This window comes from Durio zibethinus, chromosome 6 (assembly GCF_047325235.1).
Source record: "Durio zibethinus cultivar Kanyao isolate XHJ-2024 chromosome 6, ASM4732523v1, whole genome shotgun sequence".
Lineage (NCBI taxonomy): Eukaryota > Viridiplantae > Streptophyta > Magnoliopsida > Malvales > Malvaceae > Durio > Durio zibethinus.
The window spans coordinates 8,024,260-8,046,671 of record NC_143167.1 but is presented as its reverse complement, the minus strand read 5'-3'; the positions used below and the strand labels follow the sequence as shown (position 1 = coordinate 8,046,671).

At 30.2% G+C, this 22,412-nt stretch overlaps 2 protein-coding genes and 1 pseudogene across 2 annotated transcripts; 2 read left to right on the top strand and 1 right to left on the bottom strand.

Annotated features, from left to right (window-relative positions):
• The first annotated feature begins 4,590 nt into the window (after positions 1-4,590).
• Positions 4,591-5,324, top strand: LOC111285466 (splicing factor 3B subunit 6-like protein pseudogene; annotated as a pseudogene).
• Positions 5,325-12,396: 7,072 nt separating this feature from the next.
• Positions 12,397-14,598, top strand: LOC149518403 (RPM1-interacting protein 4 (RIN4) family protein). The gene is made up of 2 exons (XM_089762055.1): positions 12,397-13,055; positions 13,637-14,598. The coding sequence occupies exons 1-2, from the start codon at positions 12,864-12,866 to the stop codon at positions 13,682-13,684; spliced, it is 240 nt and encodes a 79-aa protein (XP_089618181.1). The 5' UTR covers positions 12,397-12,863; the 3' UTR covers positions 13,685-14,598.
• A 147-nt stretch (positions 14,599-14,745) lies between these two features.
• Positions 14,746-22,111, bottom strand: PYD2 (pyrimidine 2). The gene is made up of 13 exons (XM_022875753.2): positions 21,905-22,111; positions 21,589-21,756; positions 21,153-21,204; positions 20,161-20,430; positions 19,794-20,005; positions 18,926-19,046; positions 17,460-17,547; positions 17,292-17,370; positions 16,887-16,974; positions 16,754-16,794; positions 16,596-16,648; positions 16,267-16,423; positions 14,746-15,101 (listed from the first exon to the last, which is right to left on the bottom strand). Exons 1-13 carry the CDS (start codon positions 21,971-21,973, stop codon positions 14,913-14,915), a joined length of 1,587 nt encoding a protein of 528 aa, XP_022731488.2. The 5' UTR covers positions 21,974-22,111; the 3' UTR covers positions 14,746-14,912.
• Positions 22,112-22,412: the final 301 nt, after the last annotated feature.

Sequence of the window (22,412 nt, the reverse complement as noted above, 5' to 3'; positions counted from 1 at the left end):
CAAAATATTATTTAAATTTCACGAAAGTATTTGGATAATTTAAAAAATAATTTTTTTCTAAAAAATAATAAAATGATAAAAAAATAAATATGAAAACTAATGAATTTTTTAAGTTTTTTTTAAAGTAATTTTTAGAGAAAATTGAAAAAGTTTAATTTTCTTTAATTATTACAAGTAAAAATATTTTACAGATTTCACCATAAAGTTAGGATAATCCTAAAATTATAGTTACTAAAATAAATATTTTTTTAAGCAATATAAAAATAAAAAAATAAAAAATAAATCAAAGTGTTTCTTTAAATAAATCTCTTAATTACTACAAAAAATATTTTTTTGGATTTCACCATTGGGATAATCCAAAACAAAAAAAAAAAAAGAATTTATTTTTTTACTAAATAAATTATTCATTTAAATAATAAAAAAGATAAAAATAATAACAAAAAATTAAAATAATCATAATAAAAATTAATTAATTAATTAAATCTCTTAATTATCATAAATAAAAAATGATTTTGCTTAGGATCTCATCAAAAAGTTAAGATGATCTTAAAATCTATTTAAAATTTTTAAGATTTTGCTAAAGAGTCCGGACAATCCTAAAATCTATTTAATAAATTTTGGGATCTCATCAACCAATCGAAATGTTCCTAAAATCATTTTAATAAATAAATAAATAAAATATTCTATGATGAAATTTCAAAAATTTTGTGAATGGTCAATTTTTTTGAAATATTTTCTAAATAAAGATTTTTTATAAATTTCGCTAAAGGAAAATTTATAAAATACAAAATAATAATAATATTAGTTCCATAACAAAAAATGTTTTTCATAAATGAATTTTAGGAAATTAAATTTAAATATAAAAGAGACCATATCATCAAGATTAAATGATTACATATGTTTAATTGGTATTGTTCTTCGAACGGATGACGTCAGAGTGCTAATTTCTTCCTTACTCGTAACTGTATTGCCAGACCCAACTCTAATTTCGTAGACTTAAATTTATTTTAGTAAATCTTAATTAATTTTAAGATGTTTATTAAGAGATGAAAATTTTGGGTGGTCAATCACACCCTATAAAAAAAAGATTTGTGGCAATTTAAAAAAATTTCATCAAGTTTAGCGATCGAGTTCTCTCATACGAAAAATTGTTATGACAAATATCTTTTGAGTTAAAATATATATAATAAGTGCTATTTGTGTTTGTGAATTTAAAAAAAAAAAAGACTAAAAGATTATAAAGAAAGTTACCAAAGTAAAAAATCCATTTGAAAATTTTAAATTTAAAAAAAGATATCTTTAGGTGAAATTTTAATCAAATAAGAGTAATTTTTTAAGTTTTATATTTTTATTACAATCTATTGAGATTTTTAAAAAAAAAAAAATCATAAATTATTAATCATAAATAATTTGGGTAAGATTTTATTTTTAAAAATTTTGATATTTAAATTTAAATCATATATAATACCTATTATTTGTGTCAAAAAAAAAAAAAAGATATCCATCTAAGCATCACGTGGTAAATTTTATCAAGTATCCTTGTATGTTGTAATATAATATATATACATATGATTATATAAAACTTGATAATTACTAATGTGATTGCATGTATACAACATTAAACCATAGAAGGCAAAAGTTTGATATCTCCATCAATCAATAAAAAATTTGTTTAGAAAAATTAACTAAACTCTAATTTAATTTATGCTACAAATATGATATAATAAAAAACTCTAATAATTAAACAAGAAATACTGTTAATAAAAAATTATTTTTAATTTAATTTAAAAATATATTTAAATAAATTAAAATATTAAATTTTATTTTTTAAATATTTTAATTTTTAAAAAATCGAGCTTTTCAATCTCAACAAGTCGAGCCAAACCAATGTCAAGCTGAGTCGGCCATAGGTCTACCTCAAATTTTGTCATTGGATATTTACATAAAAAGGAATGTGTAACCTTTGAATTATAGTTCCCCTAACCTAACCAAATGGATAGTTGCACTTTAGTTGGAGCCTTTTGAGGGAAGTTGCATTTTTTTTTTTAAGTCCTAGCACTAGCAATGCCATATTAGGGAAATACCTCACAATTTTAGGCATGGTCCCCTCCTCAATATCCTCTTGGTTCCTTAATATCCTCTACTGAACATATATATATATATATTGTAGTTAGACTAGATGTAAAAAACTAGAAACTTTTTCCACATCTATAAAACTATAGCCTTCTTTTTAGTATAGTCTTAAACATAATTGTTCATCATTATGCAAAATACTATTTCACATATATAAATATACCCAAAAACATTAATTTAACAAAATTAGAATATAGAGGGGTCATAAACTTTTACACCATTGTAACTACATTTGCATGATAGGGGTTTTGCTTATTAGTGATAGTACCCTTTGCTTAAAGCTAAAAGCACTGACAATAAAGTTTTTTTTTCTTGTACATAGGAGATCATAATCTAGAAATAAGAGAAAGGATTGTATATGTCAAAATTCGAACTTTAAATTTGTTAAATATCATCTTTTAAAAATAATTGAATAAACCTACTGAGTTAAATTTTGAATTTCAATGTTAATTGTAAAGTTATTATACAAAATAATATTTTCACTTTAACAAATCCAAAATTATTATGATATTGATAGTCAACTATCATATTTAATGTAGGAACGGCCATAAATAACTCTTTAAAAAGTGTTATTAAGGCACTCTTTAGCTTGAAAAAACCCATACTTCTTGCATTTAGGTCTTGTGAATAATATTTGAGATCGAGGCACTCGTGATTATACAAAAAAGATAAATAATTTAGTTATAGTAAAGAGAGTGATATTGAGTGGTTGATGTTTGAACTACCATATGCTTTTAACCCTAATAAAGTTTTTAGAGTTGAAAGTTTAAATTAAAGATAAAATTTGCTATAATTGTTAAATTTATCTACCTTTTTTCGTATTATTCATTTAAAATGTGAAGATGACATTGACAATTAATTGCACTCAGATGGCCCATCTGCTTTAACTAGTATTTGGTTATTAAAACAATATTCCATGTAACAATAACTTGTTTTTTACTTTAATGAATTTTATGGCCTAGCTACTAGATTTTATTGTATTTTTCTTTCTTTCTTTTTCCCTTAACTATACAATTAGTTCAATATGAGAAAAAATACTAAAAGTCTAACAAGACCTAAGTTTTTGCATTATTTCAACATTATATATATTTTAGTTGAGAAATTATTCCTTTTTCTTTTATCAAAATTAATTTAGGTACTTTAGGTTGTGGACAAAAAAATATAAAAAATATAAAAAATATAAAAAAGAGAAAAGAGTCAAAGAGAGAGAAATGAGAAGAAATGAAAGAAAAAAGAAAGGGTAATGGGAATTAGGGATGGGGATGGTCAGCCCAAGGATAGATTAACCTAATTTGCATGCATAGTCCAAGACAAGTCAAGTGAAGCTACACCTAGGTCAACCTTACTCATCACAGACCAATCATCCCCTCTTTTTTAATTAGTCTTTCTCTCTATCTCTCTTCTTTTTCCTTAATCTTTTTTCCTCTTTTTTTTTTTTAGATTTTTAATTTTTCCTTTTTTAGTTTCAAATTTTAAAAAATACACAAAAATATCAATAATAAAATAAATGAATTAGATTTAAATTTATTTGCATAAATTTTTTTTATTATTGAATTCTATACCATTCAAATAATATCCATAATAAAAGCAATTCCTTAAAGAAATCAATTTTAAAACTTTTTGTATTATTCATTATGACAAAATAGGCAAATTCATTATGAGAAATTATCCATAAAATTTTTGTATTATTGGATTTTATATTCTCATTTTCAGTGTTGTAATTGATATATAAAATTAATTGAACAAGTTACATAAAAACAATGTTCAAAATATATATTGAAAAACCAAACTAATTATTTCAAAAAGAGTATTGTTAAGAGTTTTAAAAAATGTATATGTCAAATACATACAAAAGTTTTTAAGAATTTGTTTGATAAAAACAACACTTAAAGACTTAATGAAAGGTTTGAAAAACTTAATTATAAATTAAAAAATTTGTAAAATTAAGGAATAGTATTAATACAAAATTAAAAGGAAATTTAATGGAAAAATGATAATTTTAAAATTTTAAAGGGCCAAATGAAAGTTTATAAAAAAATAAATGACAATTTTATATGTTAAACTTTATAAAGGTAATTTAGTAATTGATCCATGTATGTTAACACTGTTTGTGGTTTTGGGGCGACATGTTCTTTTCAACTAATTGACTGCAGCTACATTATTACAAAATATTAAGGATCTCAATGAAATTTTTCCAAGAGAAAAAGGAAGGGAAAGCAAATAAGAAGAGATTTTAGACATAGGCCAAAAACTTTTGAAATGGGCCGAAACCAACACTATCCAAAGATTAACCCAATAACTTTATTTTTTACGTAAATTTCACAATTTAAAATACATAAATATAATATAAAATTAAAACACGTAAGATATTATTTAAAATTTTAATAATTATTATATATAAATTAAATAAAATTAAAATATATTTTTTTATATTTTTATATTAACAAATAAATTTTATGTAAAAGATAACACAAATGCATTAATAAAATTCAGTATTTTATGGTACACAAATTCAACTACGAAGTCTAATTCTATGCTATACAAGAATCCACCACCCTGTTATCCTCAATCTTGTTAATTTTCTCTACCTCTCTGAAAAATCCCCAAACTCTTCTCTCCATTTGCCTTTTTTTCTCATACAATTCTCAATGACCATAATCAATCTCCGCAAGGGAAACACCGGACTTCCCTTGGAAGTATTGGGATCTCTATATTCGAAACCTTCCATTCAACAAATCCAGCGAGGAGATGTATGATATCTTAAAAAAATATGAAGCCATTCACCATATATGCATTGGAACTAGCAAAGAAACACGCGACACCGCCTTCGTCATCTACGAGGACATGTACGATGCCAAAACGACGGTCGATCATCTCTCCAGTTTCAACGTCACTAATAGGTATTTGATTGTGTTGTACTATCAACAAGCCAAGATGAGCAAGAAATTTGATAAGAAGAAGAAGGAAGAAGAAATAGCTAGGATGCAAGAGAAATACGGTGTTTCTACTATAGATAAGTAATACATAAGGGTTTTGTTCTTTTGATGATTTCAAATTTTAGGTTTTGTATGAACATTTGAATTAATGGCTTAATTATGATCGTATATGTTTGCTACTTTATGTTTGTTTAACAATCATATGTTGTTTATAGTTGTGTTGGGAGAAGTTGACAAATGATTTCGAATTTTTAGGTTTTATGGCTTTGTTTTAGGCATATTGAAAAGTAACATTTACTAAATTTTTGCTTATTGATGGTTTTTGGTATTTTTATTTAAATTAGCTTTAGATTTGTTTCAATCTGGAACCCTACTCGTATTATATCTTATCCTATTGATTTATGCTGTACCTTTATGGAATTATACTTTACCTCTGGGATTAGGTTCAAGCATAGCAAAAAAAAAAAACAGAGTAGTGATCCACATGACTTTTGTGAACTCAAATTGTCTACTTGTTCACACCTTTTTTTTTGCTAATTTTAATTTTTAACAATTATTCATTATATTTGGCAAATAATTACAGAATCAACACAAACTCACTCTTATACCAAAATTGGCCTATGCACTACAAAATAGAAATTTATAAGAACATAAAATTATTGTACTACAAATGAAAACTCAGAGTGCTATGAACGAAATTGATAACAAATTATATCTACAATCACATTTGAGCAGTTGGCACTTAAACTAACAAAATATACAAGTAGCTATTATTCTCCTTTATGACCCTTTAGGATCATAGGCACATCAAAAGCACATTGACACTGAAACAAAGTACACTGCGTATCTTACAATCACACACTACAAATCTTACAGTCACACTTGAGCAGCTAAGCTCACTCAAAAAGTATTTATGGAGGCAAAGAAAGTAGAAGGAAACGTGGGGATATTTTGAAAGGTAAGTAAAGGCTTGAAAGGATGCTAGGTGCTCTTTCAAGTTTGTTTTCAACTCTGATTTTAAGAAGTAAGAAACCTCATTAAGCAGAGAATGGAGAAAGAAAGATGTTATAGGTTTCTTAATAAGATGAGTGGTATCTTGTTGGAATTGCTTTGTAAAAGCACATTCTAAAACAAGGTCTTATAGATTATGGTGAAAGGACCATTATATATTCTGGCATCCACTTATTTTCTATTGTTTTGAAGGTTTAGGTATTTTGAATTATTATTCATTGTTTTCTCTACTACACTTTCAAATGGCTTTAGCTTTTGTTGAAATTACTCAAAGATGGCATCTTTTCTAGCATATTTAAGGGATGAAATTACAGGCTAAAGGTGGAAACAAAAGCAAAGAAACAATCTAGTGTCAATCAAACAAAAAGTAAAAGCTACACCTTTAAAGGTAATGGTCTTAGGGGGTAAGACAGGCCAATAATCTTAGACATTATAGAAATTTTAAATCAAAAATAGAAAATCAATTGATGAGGTTAGAAGGAATTTTAGAGATGAATAAAAATAAGAAAAAGATTTTTACAAATGCTAATTAAAGAAATATACTTCTAATTAGGAGAACCATGTATAATAGATGTATAGGGAACCCTTTTAACAACTCTAGATGTCTCGAGAAAAGAAACACAAAAACAACGAAACACGCATACAAATAAAGAGGAAGAAACTGATGAATAAAAGAAATAAGCGAGATGAACTCTGATAATTTTGAAACAAAGTGGCAAAAAGAAACCTAACATGTGTTCATAATATACCTTACTACTAATAAACACTTACTACTATCATAGAGTTAAAACTAATGCCAAATCCTTATCAAGTGTTTGCCAAATATGATGGACATAAAATAAGAGAATGGAACATAGATCAAGAGTGATAATGTAAGATATAGACTTTCAAAACAATTATAGAAGACAGATGAACTAATAATACATAAAACATAATCCTCTTATCTATAAAGAATTTCACTACAGTAAAAGCAAAACATCTCTTTTCCTCTATTTTCTACTTAAGGAGGATTATTTTCCTTATTCAAGCTAGGGCTGAATATAATATTTTCCTTATCCTTTCAAGTATTGCTGATTGCTTCTTGAAAATCTCCAAGCTTTCCTTTCTCTTCCTTGACTAATATTGAAAAGCAACATTTTAGCGTGCTTAAATGTGATCGTAAAATTTTTTTCCCAAAGTAGTCACGCTGTAATTTCTTTATATATAAAGAGAGAAATTCGAACGTTGTTCTTTGAGCAAGAGGAACAATACATACAAGCTTGTAATATCTTTAAACATTTAGTTGAGTTGTTATTGGAAAAAAAATATATATGTGTTGTCGTTGTAGTATTGTGTAAAGACTTTATGCCTTTAGTATTGTATATGGTTTAGAGTGATGTAATTTTATGTTTGTAGTGCTTAAGTTAATATTGGAAGTAAAGCCAAATTTGCATTGAATCTATATTAACTTGCCAAAGTTAATCAATAAACAAGAATTGAAATAGAGAAACGCAATGCAAGCCAAGCCAAACGTGCAGTAGTATATAAGAGTTTACTATTTGAATAATATTGGCATTGAATTTTGATAAACAATTTGAACAATAGTAAAATGTTCGAATTGGTACTCAATTTTGAAATATATATTATTTGAATTAATAAATTGTCAATAAATTTGGTATTTGTAGCGAAAATTGTTGAATTGGTTTTCATTCAATAAAACATATAATATTTTATTTATGAAGAAAAACAGCACTTCATGCCCGCATAGACATGTATACCTTCATAGGTTAAAAGTATTTGAGGGGTAATTATCCTAATTTTCTAACCAAGAAAAAATAACCTTTTTTTTCCAAAGAAAAACATTTAACCAAAAGATACTTTTAACCTATTTTTGGTTAAATGTTACTTTATTTTGTAAAAAAAATAATTGAAAAAAAATAAATAACCAATTAGAGAATAAATGAATAATAGCCCTTGAAATAAATATTACTTGGAGCTAAAGTAGAAGCCAAAGGTGTCAACCAGTTGAATCAAGCCAAATAAGGTTTGATTGGCTCTTTCGAAACATTAGAAATGCCTAGAGATTGAGACGAGTTAGATGAGGTTCGATTGATACTTTAAAAACCTTACTCAAGATCCAACCCCATTTGACCAATTAAATTCGATTATCATTCAAAAATATTAAATATATTTTAAAATTAAATTTAAATAAAAAATAGTTTTTTATTAATAAGATAATAATTCAAGTTGAATGGACATTAAAATCCATGCTTATCCTCAAGCCTAATCATGCTTAACCTACGAGTTAGACGAGTAACTCTACAGATGGATAAGTTTAATAGAAATTTATTTTACTAAATTAATCTATTTATTACCTTTGGGTTTTCAATTACGCTTTTAATTTAGTGAAGAAAATAATTAAATAACATTTAATCAAAAACAAAGTTAAAAGGGTTTAAATGTTTTATAAATTTCATTTATGAGGTGTTAGCCAGTCCTCACGATGTTGCTATGAAATTCATAGAAAAAATATTTTAAGAGTTTTAAGGCATAGAGCTTGTAGGTTGTAAGTGGGCTTGCCAACTCTTTTGCAAAAAAATAAATAAATAAATAAAATAAAAGTAAAAGAGTTAAAAAGTTAAAAAGTTTTTTTGTTAAATATTTTTTATTGAAAAAACATATTTTTTATAAGATAACTATTACCCAAAACTTTTGGACCAATGATAGCATGTCATATGTATGTACACATGAAAATTTTTTCCATGAGTTGGACATTAAATTTTTCACATGATATTACACGTATCAGAGTTCTTATTCTGTACTTAATACATGATATTACACAAATCAAAGTTTTCAGTTGGTGATGTGGCATGATTCTTATCATGATGTTGTACCAATTAGTGATGTGGCATGATTCTTATCATGTCACATCGAGAGCTTTTTGGAAACTCACCAGTCAGGCGCTTACCACCGAAGCACCCGCAAGTTTTTCATTCTTTCTATTTTGTTTTTGTTTTGGGGCAAATTTGCAAACAAAAGAATTGAAGGCATTGCCAGAGAATTATTATAGAAGCAATAAAACACTTGAATGCAGAATAATTTTTCTTAATGGAAATCCAAGACAGAGTAATTTATAATACAAATTTAATTCAAGTAATATCTGGAAAATTAAGGTTTACTTTAAGCAGAAATTTGTCCTTCGTAAGGGATATTAAGATCAAAATCTACGAACCTCTTAGGACGTTCTTGATAAGATTCTTCAGACGAATCAGCTTCTTCTGCGGACAATACCCCTGGCAACAGCATTCTGGTGATGTACTCTCTGACTTGACCACTTTCTTCAGACAATTCTTCTTTGGCTTTTCTCTTGACTAACTCGACCCTCAATGGATCAACAACTGGCTTCACCCGATGATACGTTTTGTGGCCACCAAGTGCCTGACCGGTTTGGAAAATCTTGCCACATATCTCACATTGGTGAACACTTTTCACCGCCTTTGCACGTTTAGGGTTCTTCAATCTTCTTTGGCTGGAGCTGGATTTGAACTTGTTAGAAACATGATTTTCAAACCCTTGAGGCATCATTGAGGTCTTTTCCGTACTATTGCCTAATAGGTCTAGTGTACTCTCGCTATCAGCAGCAGCTCCCACTTCAGACTCCATTAAGGCATCTTGATAGGACATGGTCTCTTCAGTCTTCTGCTTCTTCCTTGTAAACAAACTTTGGTTGATATCCTTTGAGTCTTCAAGTCTCCTTTCTGTCAGAGGAACAGCAAGTCCATAATAGACCCTCAAAGGCACCGCATGGTAAATTATGTTATCAATCTTGTCACTGACAGTTCTCTTCCGCCCTCTCTTACCAGTTTGAGACCAGCTGGGTATATCTTTCAGCAAATCTATGGAAGACCCCTGATGCAGATCATTCCTTGGAGAGATTGTGTCAATCCCTTCTTCGGCTTTAGCGGTCTCAGGTTCACTTAAAGAATTGCTTTCTTGGGACGGTATAGGCTGCTGAATACAATTGGAATCCATCTCACGATGGTTTCTCATATGCTGACACAATAACTTCATTGTTGAGAAACTGTCATCGCAAATAAAACAAGCGAAGCTATCGTCTTCTTCTTGGGGAGAGTGTTTCCTGGAAAGTTTCGTACTCTTCATGTGGTGAATTCCAGCTTTTGACTTAGCCTTATGCTGACTATGGATCCGAAGATGCCCTCCCAAGTCCTTGTCCGAGTTGAACTCTCGGCCGCAGTATCTAGTCCTTGAATCTTGGTATTGATGTAGGGCTTCATCACCTTTTTCTGTAAGCTTAATTTCCTTGGTGTTCAACTTTTGAGCCAAGAAATCTAAGGAAGCATCAGCAGGCACCATGGCCATGCTCTCAGTCTCACTCCAATCAGTTGGATCAAGCTCGTCTTCCTGACGATGATACATATGGAAAGAAAAGGAAAAGAAGATGAAAAGCAAACAACACTAATATCAGAAAGACGGCAGAGGTCGCAGAGGCAAGGGCAGAAGGAGTTGGTTTGGACTTCAGAGAAGCAAAAAGACTGACAGTGCGTATATATATACACAGAGTAGCATGCAGTAGAAGAGAAACCCTAAGCTGGTACAGAATTTTGACGATGGAAATTCGAGTTATTGTAGGATTTGGGTTTTCTATTTTGATTGGAGTTTGATGAAACCTTGAGTGACAAGTAACTCAATTAAGTATTTTCTTAAAAACTTTACTTGTGTGTGAAGTAATCCAAAAATTAGTAAATCAAAAAATCAAGAGATTGATAAAGTGCTATGTATGGTTTTTAATCTCTAGATTTTTTTTTTTTTCAAATTCCAGTCGGTTTTTAACAATTACTTTTATTACTTGTGTTTTTTTCTTTTATATTTTATAAAAAATTGTTGTTAAATAAAAGCAAATCCAAATTTTTGAACAAATAATTAAAATGTAAAGTCACTTCTAAATGTAACTAATTTAAATGTATATGAGTAAAATGGAATTATATTTTGTTTTTAATAATAATTCAAAAAATAAAATTAAAGCTAAAAAATTAATTAAAAATAATTATTCATAAAATATATAATTTATATCATAAATATACTTGCATATGTAATTGATAAATTTTTATTTTGTAAAATAGTTAAATTTTATCATAATCGTATATTAATCTTTATGTTATCAAAAATATATTAATAACTTGAATTCTCTTTCCATTATATCAAAATATATATTATCTCCGGGTTTAAAATTTTCATCTTGTTATTATATATGTATAGGCATCTCCCTTCTTCGATTTCGTTTCCTTTTTTTTTTCTTCTTTTTTTTTTCACTTAATAATAATAATAATAATCCCTCAAAGTAAAATTTTTTTGTTGTTTTGAAGTTTATCATTTTGTATTTATATTTAAATTAGTGCATGTTTGATAATGCATTGATTATGTATGGCTGTATTTGATATACATGAAAAACAAAACTAATGTATTTTTTATTTATAAAAAGTTTAAATTTTTAACTTTTTTAAAAATATATTTATGTTAACACATTTTGTTAAATAAAAAACTAACAATCAATTTAATTGATCCTAATTATAGAAAAAAAATTTTAATGTTTAAGGTTGCTACAGTTTGAACTTTAATTACTAAAATTAAAAACCTAACATTCTTCCAATAGATTACATGATTATTTATATAAAATTTTCTTTTATCTCATGATTTAGATGTTGTTATTGTACCATTAACAACTAATCAAATTTAATTTCATGGCCAAGCCCTACTCATGCCAATCACTAAGACAAGCTTGTTTGATTCAAAGCAATTGATCTTAACAAGTAATAAGACTCTAAAATTTTCAAGTTATGTTTTCTAGAAATGATAAATCTTGGGGAAAAAAAAGTAGAATTGAAAAATAATAAAAAGGTAGTGAAATAGGCATATCCAAATATTTAATGTAATGATAGGAATACGTATATCTGAACCTCAAAAAGTTTTAAAACTTCATACAGAATGGATATTATGAGGATATAAACGTGATAAAATCTCATCAACTAATCCTACTGAGATTAGAGTTTCTAAATTCTTTTCTGCTAGGGACATTCATTAACAACAGTTCATTTTTTATCTTGGTGAAATACTAATTAATCTAATTTAGTCAGATTATATTATTACCACCAATTTCTAACTGCAAATGGTTTAATTAGTTTTAACCAATTTTCTTGCATGGTTGGAAAACAAAATGTTAATGTATCCAAATGATGCAGCAGCTGCAGCTAACAAAGGCAATCTTTAATTGCCATAACCTACACATATATTTAATTCGGGGGGACTAATTAATTAATTATCATCTTAATTATTCCTGCTCCCACCATCTCCAACAATACTTTGTCACCATGGCCAACCGGACAGAGGTAATAAGCCTGAACATCTCGTCATTTTGGTTTACGGCCAAGCATTGTCTAATTTTCCCGATGATGTCGATATGTTGGTTTTCATTTTTATCAGCAAGATTTCATTGAGCATTCCATAAAATTTCATTGTCGATTTATAAAATAATAATTTCTCATAAAGTATCATTGAATTCATCAAAAATAATAATCATTCTATCACGCATGCAATTCATCAAAACATTTTGTTTTTTTTTTCCTTAATCATGGTTTCAATCTGATTTATGAGAGTCAGAATCTCGCGGACAAAATTTTGAAAAAATAAGCCATATTATTAGCTGTTAAATCTACGTATAGTTGAACTCAGAACGAGAAGATATTAAACATTTGGTAAGTTATTTCACATTGACAGAACAATGCATGGATGTCTGTTCCTCAATTTGGAGGGTGGGATCAGAAAGGTCCAGGGGCCACGGATTATTCAATGGTTTTCTCGCGAGCTCGTGCCAACAGGAAGCAACATAAGAGTGATGTTAGGTTTAGCCTTGGGAACGAGCAGGAGTTCGTTGCTGCTGATTCATTACCTCGACGACAAGAGGAAGAAGATTCTGTTACGGTAAGATTTTCATTTCACTAAAAGAATCCTGCTTTTGATCCTAAATCATCCATTAATTGCGCTACATACAACAGTTTAATACCAAGGATATAAGCCACCAAAATGCTTTACCACCAATTCATTAATAATTTTTTGTTAAGTGCAACAAACAATCATAATCATAAATAATATTTCAGATTCGTTAATTAAACAAATAAATCATGAATATAGCAAAATTTGTTTATATTTAATTTATATATATATATATATATATATATATATATATTGAGGAATGTGAATGAAGAAAGCATTAAATGAATAATTTGTCAATTGACTCGATTTCTGTAGCAAAATTTGTTTATATTTAATTTATATATATATATATATATATTGAGGAATGTGAATGAAGAAAGCATTAAATGAATAATTTGTCAATTGACTCGATTTCTGTTTATTTATATTTATTTATTAAACTTAATAACCGATTACAGATAATAACAAAATTCATTCATATTCAATTCGTTTGTATTCATAATTTTGACTCTGATTAATTTGTAGTCCATAGAATGAATACCCAAATTCTGATTTATAATGTCATGCAGAAGAAAAAGAAGATCTTGACCTACATTAACTGCTGCATCAGGCCTTGATTCCCATATACCTGCCAGCCATGCAATCTCCAGATTTCCAGTCAATTTGAGCTGTAAATTTAAATATAAGGCATCTATCGGTGGGGGAAAAAGACAGGTGTTTAAGCTTTAAGCATGATTGCCCGTGTAAATATCCTTATTAGTATGTATAATTTCTTCTTCATACCGGATTGTAACCTGATTAAGAGCAATAGCACATGATAACTATATCAACTGGCTTCCAAAAGTTACCTACTCGTATGTTAGACCAGCTGTTGTCTTATGGTCGTATCTATTTTCTTCCCTTAAGCAAAAGAGAGTATCATTTCAATCTAAGTTGTGGACTTGAAGCACTTGAGTGAATAAGCAGCAATTAATTAATTAATTAAAGTAAAGAAAAACTATTAAATTGAATAATCCAAAAGCACCTGCTCCAATATTCATGATATATAATATAGGCCAATCATAAAGGAGGTGATTTCATCCTCATAACCAAAATGTAAAAGGAAAAAAAGAAATATAATAGTTCATTCAACTTCTAGCAGTTAATAATTCAATAATGGCTAAAAGTAGAGTTTTTATATGGAAAGAGCCGAATAAAGATTGAGTCATGCACCATACCTTTCTTTTTTCTTCTTATTGTACATTATTCCTATGTATTGAAATCCATATCACTTGATTAACATGCAAGGGTTTTCAATTGGAGAACTATGCCTTTACAAGGAATTCTATGTGCTACTGCTTGAATTAGAGGAAAACAATAATAATATTGGTAATCCAATGAAACTTAAAATAGTGAAATATCCATTCCTAAATTTATTTTCTACAGATGCGAAAAATCATGACTAGCATTAATTGCTGTACTAGGAACCTGATGCCCAGTAAACCACCATTCTCCAAACTTTCTAACATTTAATGCTATAATCAGATTTCAGATTCTGGCTTGTAAATTGATAAATTTAGACTTTCTGTGATGAACTACAGAACACTTTAATATTTGAATATGATTATCATGTAACTGCACTCAGTGCACTTTTCTTTGTCATGCATATATTCTTTCTTCTAGAGTGGCAAAAAATGCATAAGTTAAACACATCTTGATTACTACATAGAAATACAAAGTTGCATTTATGTATGTTAATACAAACTGTTTCTGCATGAGCTATTTCATTTTCTTAGTTCAAACTCAAGAAGAGTAATTTTCCTTCTAATTTTATTTAAAATACAGTCAAATACTAGTACCTGCTATTTAAGATGCCAAAAAGCGTTTTACTGGAGCTTGGAGGGAAGATAGGTACTTAGCATCAGCCTTATCAACTCCACTGAAAAGATAACTGAAGGGAGGCATTTCTATATACCTTCCAGAACCAGGGACAACTTTTAGCTCATCATCTTGCCAAACAACTCTTCCTCCAGCTATTGTTACTTCAACCTTTCCCTGAGAAACCATATGAAAACCTTTCAACACCTAACATCACCCGTGTGCATACACAGAGAATCTTGGAATATAGATAATCCTAAAGTTTTATATATGGAGTATTGGAGAAATAAGTGGATAGGAAAATTTAAGGGGGAGAGAAAGAAGACAGTTAGGACCAAGTATCACTGCTAACATGACAAAAACCACAACTCAACATATCTTAGTTTACGAAGAGTGATCCTAAGCCATATGTAAAGCCTTCTTTCACCTTATAAGAACTAAAACAGTTGCAGTAAATGTATCACCATTTAGCATTATCATTCTGACAAGCTGATTTTACAATCAAGATGTCAACAAAATCTTAATTTTATGGTCATTATTTGATGTTGGACTGATTAAGGACCTTATCAGGGTTGAAATAATTTATTAACATGTTTCAAGGAAAATTTTTTCTTTCACTTGATTAATAGATAACTTTATCATGTATGATTCTTTGAAGCTCTAAGGTTAACTTGGGTCTCTTATTAGTGTTATTAAGCTTTTATTTATAGATGTTAACCTTAATTTAAGTCTCCTATGTTTTTATCGGCAATTATGCTTTCTTTAGGATTCTCTTATGCCCTAACCATGACTTGGGTATTAGTATTACTCCTATATGTTCTTTCCTATTTTTCCTTTTATAAAAAATTCCAGCACTATTACAGACATAAAATAGGCCACAAATAATTCCCTTTGAACCACAAAAAATTCAACTAGCAAATCCCTGGCACAACCCTTTCTAGCTGTCCTAAATCATAAGAACACCAGCAGTGTATAATCCACTTTTAGGATCTTTGAATGAGTTATATCTATTTTAACCCAAGCATGAAAATACAATAAATTACTATTTTATATTCAATAACAACACAAATTAGTGAACATCAGGAACAGTAAATGTTGAAGAAATAGGATTTGCTTGGAGAATTTTAAAAAATTATGCACAAAAGAGAGTGAAAACACCAAGGCCATAAAGGATAAATTAATCACCAACGTATGATTTAACCAACTTTGCCTTTACAAATGCAAGAACAAATCCCATCAAACTAAACTAAACTAAACAAGGCTCTTCTAACATTATAGTTGAAAACAAAAAATGAGGTTACTGGTCTCAGCAGATGCAATAAATTAGAAAGATTGAGATTACCTTTCCTTTCCTACCATCATAGACATTTGTATCAGTTCTAGAGTGGTGGGAGTTCACGCTTATTTCAAAGCTAGAGTTAGGATTAAATATAATGATATCTGCATCAGATCCAGCAAGAATCGCTCCCTTTCTTGGAAAGATATTGAAGATCCTGGCACTGGAAAATCTTGGATATTAAAATTAGCTTCATATGCTTTTATTCAGGCAGCTAAAAGAACAGACTAAGTTATTGAAAACAGAATCAACAAATGCCCTTTGTAATGCTATGGATTCAAAAACAAGCAAACATAGTGGTTATTATAAACAAAAATGCTCCAGTGAAATCATACCATTCAGTGCTTGTTATTCGGACATAATCAGTGGGAGAAATTTGGCCAGATTCCTGAAAAATACAGTCACATTTGAGAAAACAAATCATTTGTAGAATTTGATTCTAGATACAGTTGTTTAATTTAAAAAATTGAGGTAAAAGTCTACTAAAGCTTACCACCATCGTATCCCAAACCAGGTGCATCCTCTCCTCAATCCCTGATTTCCAAAGCCACCACCTTGTGAGATGGCTTAAATAGCATCAACATAAGAATGTAAATTCAGAAATGCCAGAGACCATTTTATATTACCATTGACACCATTGGGAATTTTCCGGAAATCATCAATTCCAAAAGCTTTTTGTGTAGAATTAAAGGGACAATGATCAGTTCCAACAAGCTGCAAGCAAGTAGTGAAAAACACCTTGAGAAAAGCTCTTTCACCTTTGCTAATATCAGTTATTATTTTTCTTTAAAGATGAAAATTAGAATTTCAACCAGAATCCTGCAAAGCTTATACAGTTGCACAATAAATTCAACAGACTGACATTAGAGGGAAGAATTATCACAAATCAAGTCACTATAACACTCATACAGTAGGCTTTGCAAACCTTTTGATTAATGGTTATAGGAACTAGAATCCAGAATATGGGCTCTCGTGTCCCTAAAGTCTGGTGGTTATGTTTTAACTACATAAATCAATAATGAAAGATAAACCTGCAAAACTCCAGTTGAAAGGGCAGCTTGCAGAGCCTTGTCATGTCCCGATTCCCTTATAGGAGGACTCATGACATACCTGAAATGTGGGAAGAACATAACACCTCAAAATACTTGTATAATTGATAGAATGTGATTGAAGAGAAAATGATGAGGGAAGGTTCTTGCTTTGCTGCAGTAATGAAGTCAGGATCCCAAAGCCCAGAATCATCAAGGACCAACCCAGAAACCACAGGCTCTCCAATAACCTTCTGCCCTGTAAAAGCAAAAGAAGTTATTAACCATTCCAGTCCAGAAATCTACTTCCCAAAAAGGTCATTACCCAGTTATGGCCCCATTTATGGTACCGTTTACTTTCCAAAAAAGATGGCCATCTCAAAACTTGAAAAAGAAAATCCCTAGACACAGAATAATCTATCTATTTATAAACTTTTACAGCAAGTAGAGTGACTTTTAACTCTATGAAATTTCAATCAGAACATGTAAAAACATAATAGATTTTAACCAGTGCACAACCAGCTAAGAAAATTACAATACCTGAGAACCCCTAGATTTCCAGAAGAACTGAAACATCAATCATACATCCCTTATGATTGATCCTTCTATGTCCTGCTTTCAGTAACTAGCATATTCAGTATTGAAACACAATTGAAAGGTTATGATCTCTTATGACTACCCTCAAGGATTAAATTTTACTATATGGCCAATAAATAATTATTGGGAGCCATCATGCACGAAATCCTGTCTTGGTGAATAGCATGTCAATTAAATAAAAAACTTATAGCTTTCAAAAGATAATATTTCTCATTTTTTATGGGGCACCAATTCTGTTGTTTTATCTCCCTGAAGGATGTTTCCAAATTCAGTCTCCAGAATACCTCTATATATTTGAGCATGATAAGGATCTTCAATCAACTCGGTGTATAGGAAATAGTTCTTTCTGCTTAATTATGGGAATTTTTGGTTAATAGTGCATGATTTCGATTCTCTACCCTAATTCATTTAGTCACACCACCTTAAAAGTATAAGGGGTGTCTGACAAGAGGCAGCCACACCAAAATTAGCAGCAATATGCTCCTCAGTCATGTGGACAACATGTTTGATAAGACTTGGTGATCCTAGATCACCAGTCAGTAAGAGATCAGATCACTGTCTAAGGAATGATCCAAATCCCAATAAAAAAGGCAATACAAGATTAACAAGCCATGAGATAAAGATTTCAGGACAAGTTTGTCCTTATGTGACTTTGATTCCCATGTGACTCCATAATTGCAAACCACACAAGACAATCCAAGATCAGCAACAATAACAATCTTGGATCACAATGATGATTGGATGATCAGAATGATCCTGAAGGTGATAGCAAGAAATACCATAATGTATGCATGGACCCCGCTATGTAGTTACCAACATGCATCAAAAGTTAAATGCACAGGAGGTAAAAAAGAAAAACAAAATATGGAAGAATCATATTACTTTTGGTAATTCATCTATTTGAACATTTTACAATATGGTTGTGAAAGAATCAAGTTTTTTTTGCACAAACCTTGCCAAACAAATTGCCCATTAGATGGATAATATAGAGGCATATTAACAAAAATGTAAATAAATTAAGATATTAGAGAACTTAAAACCTGATTTTCTAGCTTTAGCTATTTCTTCCATGGCATCAATGCTCATCACATGGACAACATAGAGAGGCGTATTCACAAAACTTGCCAAGCGAATTGCTCGTGCAGTTGCCTCTCCTTCTAGCTGCATGGAAGTTAAAATGGAAGCTTAATTTATGAGTAAAACATATGCTCAACAATTAATAAAGCATTCTTATGGAAATGGACAACGAACGGAAAGAAACATCTATAGATAAGAGTTTTTCAGATTATAAACAAACAGCTTGATGCAATCTGCTAAAATAGTGAACATTGAACCATAATTTATCCTTTAAGTTCCCTTCTTGAAGGGAAAAGGGGGCAGATGCTAGAAGTTTTGTCTCCTACTATCTAGCTGTGATTACCTGATAATATTGTGAGGAAAATAGGGTAGAAAAGTACTACACACATACAAGCATCTCTAAGTACAATCTAGTAGACTATGTTTACCAATTAGTACATGAATAAATAAAAGGTTAAAAGGAGGGAAATGTAATTGATAAGTTTGATTGATCTCTGAAGTTGCATATCATTTTAAGTTCATCCTTGGACATGCCAGCCTCTGCTGATCTTTGCTATCAGGGATTAAGGTAGGAAAAAAGCTTTCCCCACCTGTAATTGGAAATTATATTGAGATTCACTAAAAAGTGTAAAGCAACTGACCCATGAATCACATATACGATCAGAGAAGTTGAACAATCAAAAGAAATTAACCAATCATCAAGATTTAACAAACAGCAGAATATTTCAAAGTGCCGCTATTAAGAGCAGCAACATAGAATATGATAGCAGAGCAAGCACTACCTGCTGAAAATACAAATTAACAAAATTAGAAAACACATTTGATACTTACCACTGCAGGCCTAGAAAGAGCATGTCCTTCTGGACCAGTAATACCAAGCTCAATCATTCTTTTCTGTCCTTCAAATACAGCATCTCCATTTTCAGCATGGACCATAGCCAAGGCACCAAGCAACTTACACCTCCTGAGGCCTTGCAGTAGAAGCTCATCATTGATCATAAGAGCCCCCTTGTATGCCATGAAAAATTTGAAAGAGTTGATACCTACAAGTTGGAAATCTTGCATCAGTACAGTATTAGATTTCATTCAAGTATCTAATACAAAATTGGTAATAAATACAGATTATGGAGTCTGAAACGCCAAAGCAGCTAGCATCATAGATGCTACAACACATCAACTAAAAGATAAAAAGGCTTACCTTTCTCCTTAACCATTATTTCCATCTCCCTTGAAACTGACTCATCCCATTTTGTGATTGCCATATGGAAACCATAATCCATACAAGACTTCTTTGCTTTCTTTTCATAGGCTTCAAAACCTGCTACCAGGCTACCATTAACAGGTATAACAAAGTCAATATGCATTGTTGTTCCACCTGCTAAAGCTGCAGCCTGACCACTAAAGAAGTCATCAATTGTCTCAGTACCCATAAACTCCATCGATAGGTGCGTATGAGGATCAATTCCTCCTGTATCATAACAAGAGCTAGTGAAGTGACGGAACATGATAAGACATATTTAGCTACTACAGTTTCAGGAAATATGATGAGGTTACAATTAAACAATAGAGTTCAATTACGTATATAAGTATGAAATTATAAATTCATGTAGATATTATGTTACAGAAAAAGGAATACATGAAAAACATGAACACTAAAAAATATTTAACATAAACAATATTATGAGGGGCAAGAATTCAACATAATAAGCCGGCCAAGATCTATTCCACACCAAAAAAGAAAAGATATAAATGACAAATTGTTAATTTGTACACATAAATATGGGCCTTATCACATATGTAGGCCCATATCCTCCACAAGTACAACTCTAAAATTAACAAATCTTGTCATTTATGAAAGCATCCAGATGCCACATCAAACTTACTCAATGGATGGATCATTCATGCTTTATAAGATTGTAATTTAAAAAAAAAAAGTAGGAAATATGAACACAATAGTCAGACAGAGAAGGCAGAGAATGTTCCTTGCATTTAGATTCCAGAAAATTCATTTAACTGCAATGAGATTAATGGCATAAAATGTATATAAATCGATGATACATAATTATTCTTTAAAAGTTATCCTCTTAAAGCTTTCAAGAGCATGTCTCTTGTCAATTGCTTCAATTATATTCACAGTTAAAATTCCACAAGAATCCATCATTTATTCAGAGTCATAATACAAGGAGCAACCTGGCATGACGTATTTTCCAGAGGCATCAAGCAATGTAACATCATCACCAACCTGCGAAAAACAGTTCAGAATAGAGATAGAATCATATAAAGTAATCATTAAATTACAATAATAAAATTAAACATCAAGAGCAAAAAAGCATAAGTTGAAGTACGAACTTTACTTAGGAACATTTTTAAACTGCTACAAAGATAAGAGCTAATTTGCACATATTCATGAAATGAAAAAGCAGGGTTAGATTTAACGAAATTCCTAATGGTTTAAGAATCTCTTAGAAGATGTTACAACTTAAAATAACAAAATCATAAGCAAATGGGTTTGTCTCTTGTAGAGAATTCAAAAAAGCAGGTTAAATTCTATAATTGACACGACCAATCCCAGCACTGGGTATATTCACAAATCTGCATTTAGTATGTAGACGTATGAAAATCTTACCTTGATATTAGGCTTGACAGCAACAATAATGCCATCTTCAACATAAACATCAGCAATCTCCTGCTGGTAAGCATTCACCACAGTCCCTCCCTTAATCAACAGCTTTGAGGACGAAGCCGATGAAACCCCACAAGTTGACTCACTGTATCCAGTCCCAGCATCACAAAACTGAAACAATTTCAACAAATACAGTCACTTTAATCAATTTCGTCACGCTTAGACTTATTTGTCAGTTAAATACCAGTTAGACGGATACTATCGAAATCATCCCCAAAAACATTAATACGACGGGAAATTCGATCAAAAATGTAAGCACCTGGTTTGATTGGGAGAGGGGGAGAGAGACGAAGAGGAGTAAAAGGAGAGAAATTAAGAAATGAGCCATGAAATTGAAATGTGTGGCGATGAGATGAGGCTAAGCTTGCTTCAGTCTCGTAGTTGTAGATATGGATGAATATCTCATCGGCTTGGTTAACTTTGACCGCAGTTTGGATCAGATTCTTTGTCTGTTTTCATTTTTTTCAAAGCCATGACGAATTTCTATGGTGTTTTATTATGGAAACAAACTTTTATGCGAAAGGTCCAATCAGACTTTCTTTCTTTTTAATTATAATCTCTTCTAAACTCAAAAAAAATACTACTATATTTCTTCTCCCGTTCCTGCCCATGCTGTTATAGGCCGTACCCCTCTAGGTCCGGTTGCCCATTAAAAATCCCCGTCCAACTTCTGTCCAGTCCATGAAAAAAAAAAAAGAAAAAAGGTGAGATTAATTCTTACTTGTGTTGCTCCTCTCGCATATTAAAAATAATTGTTTATTTAAATA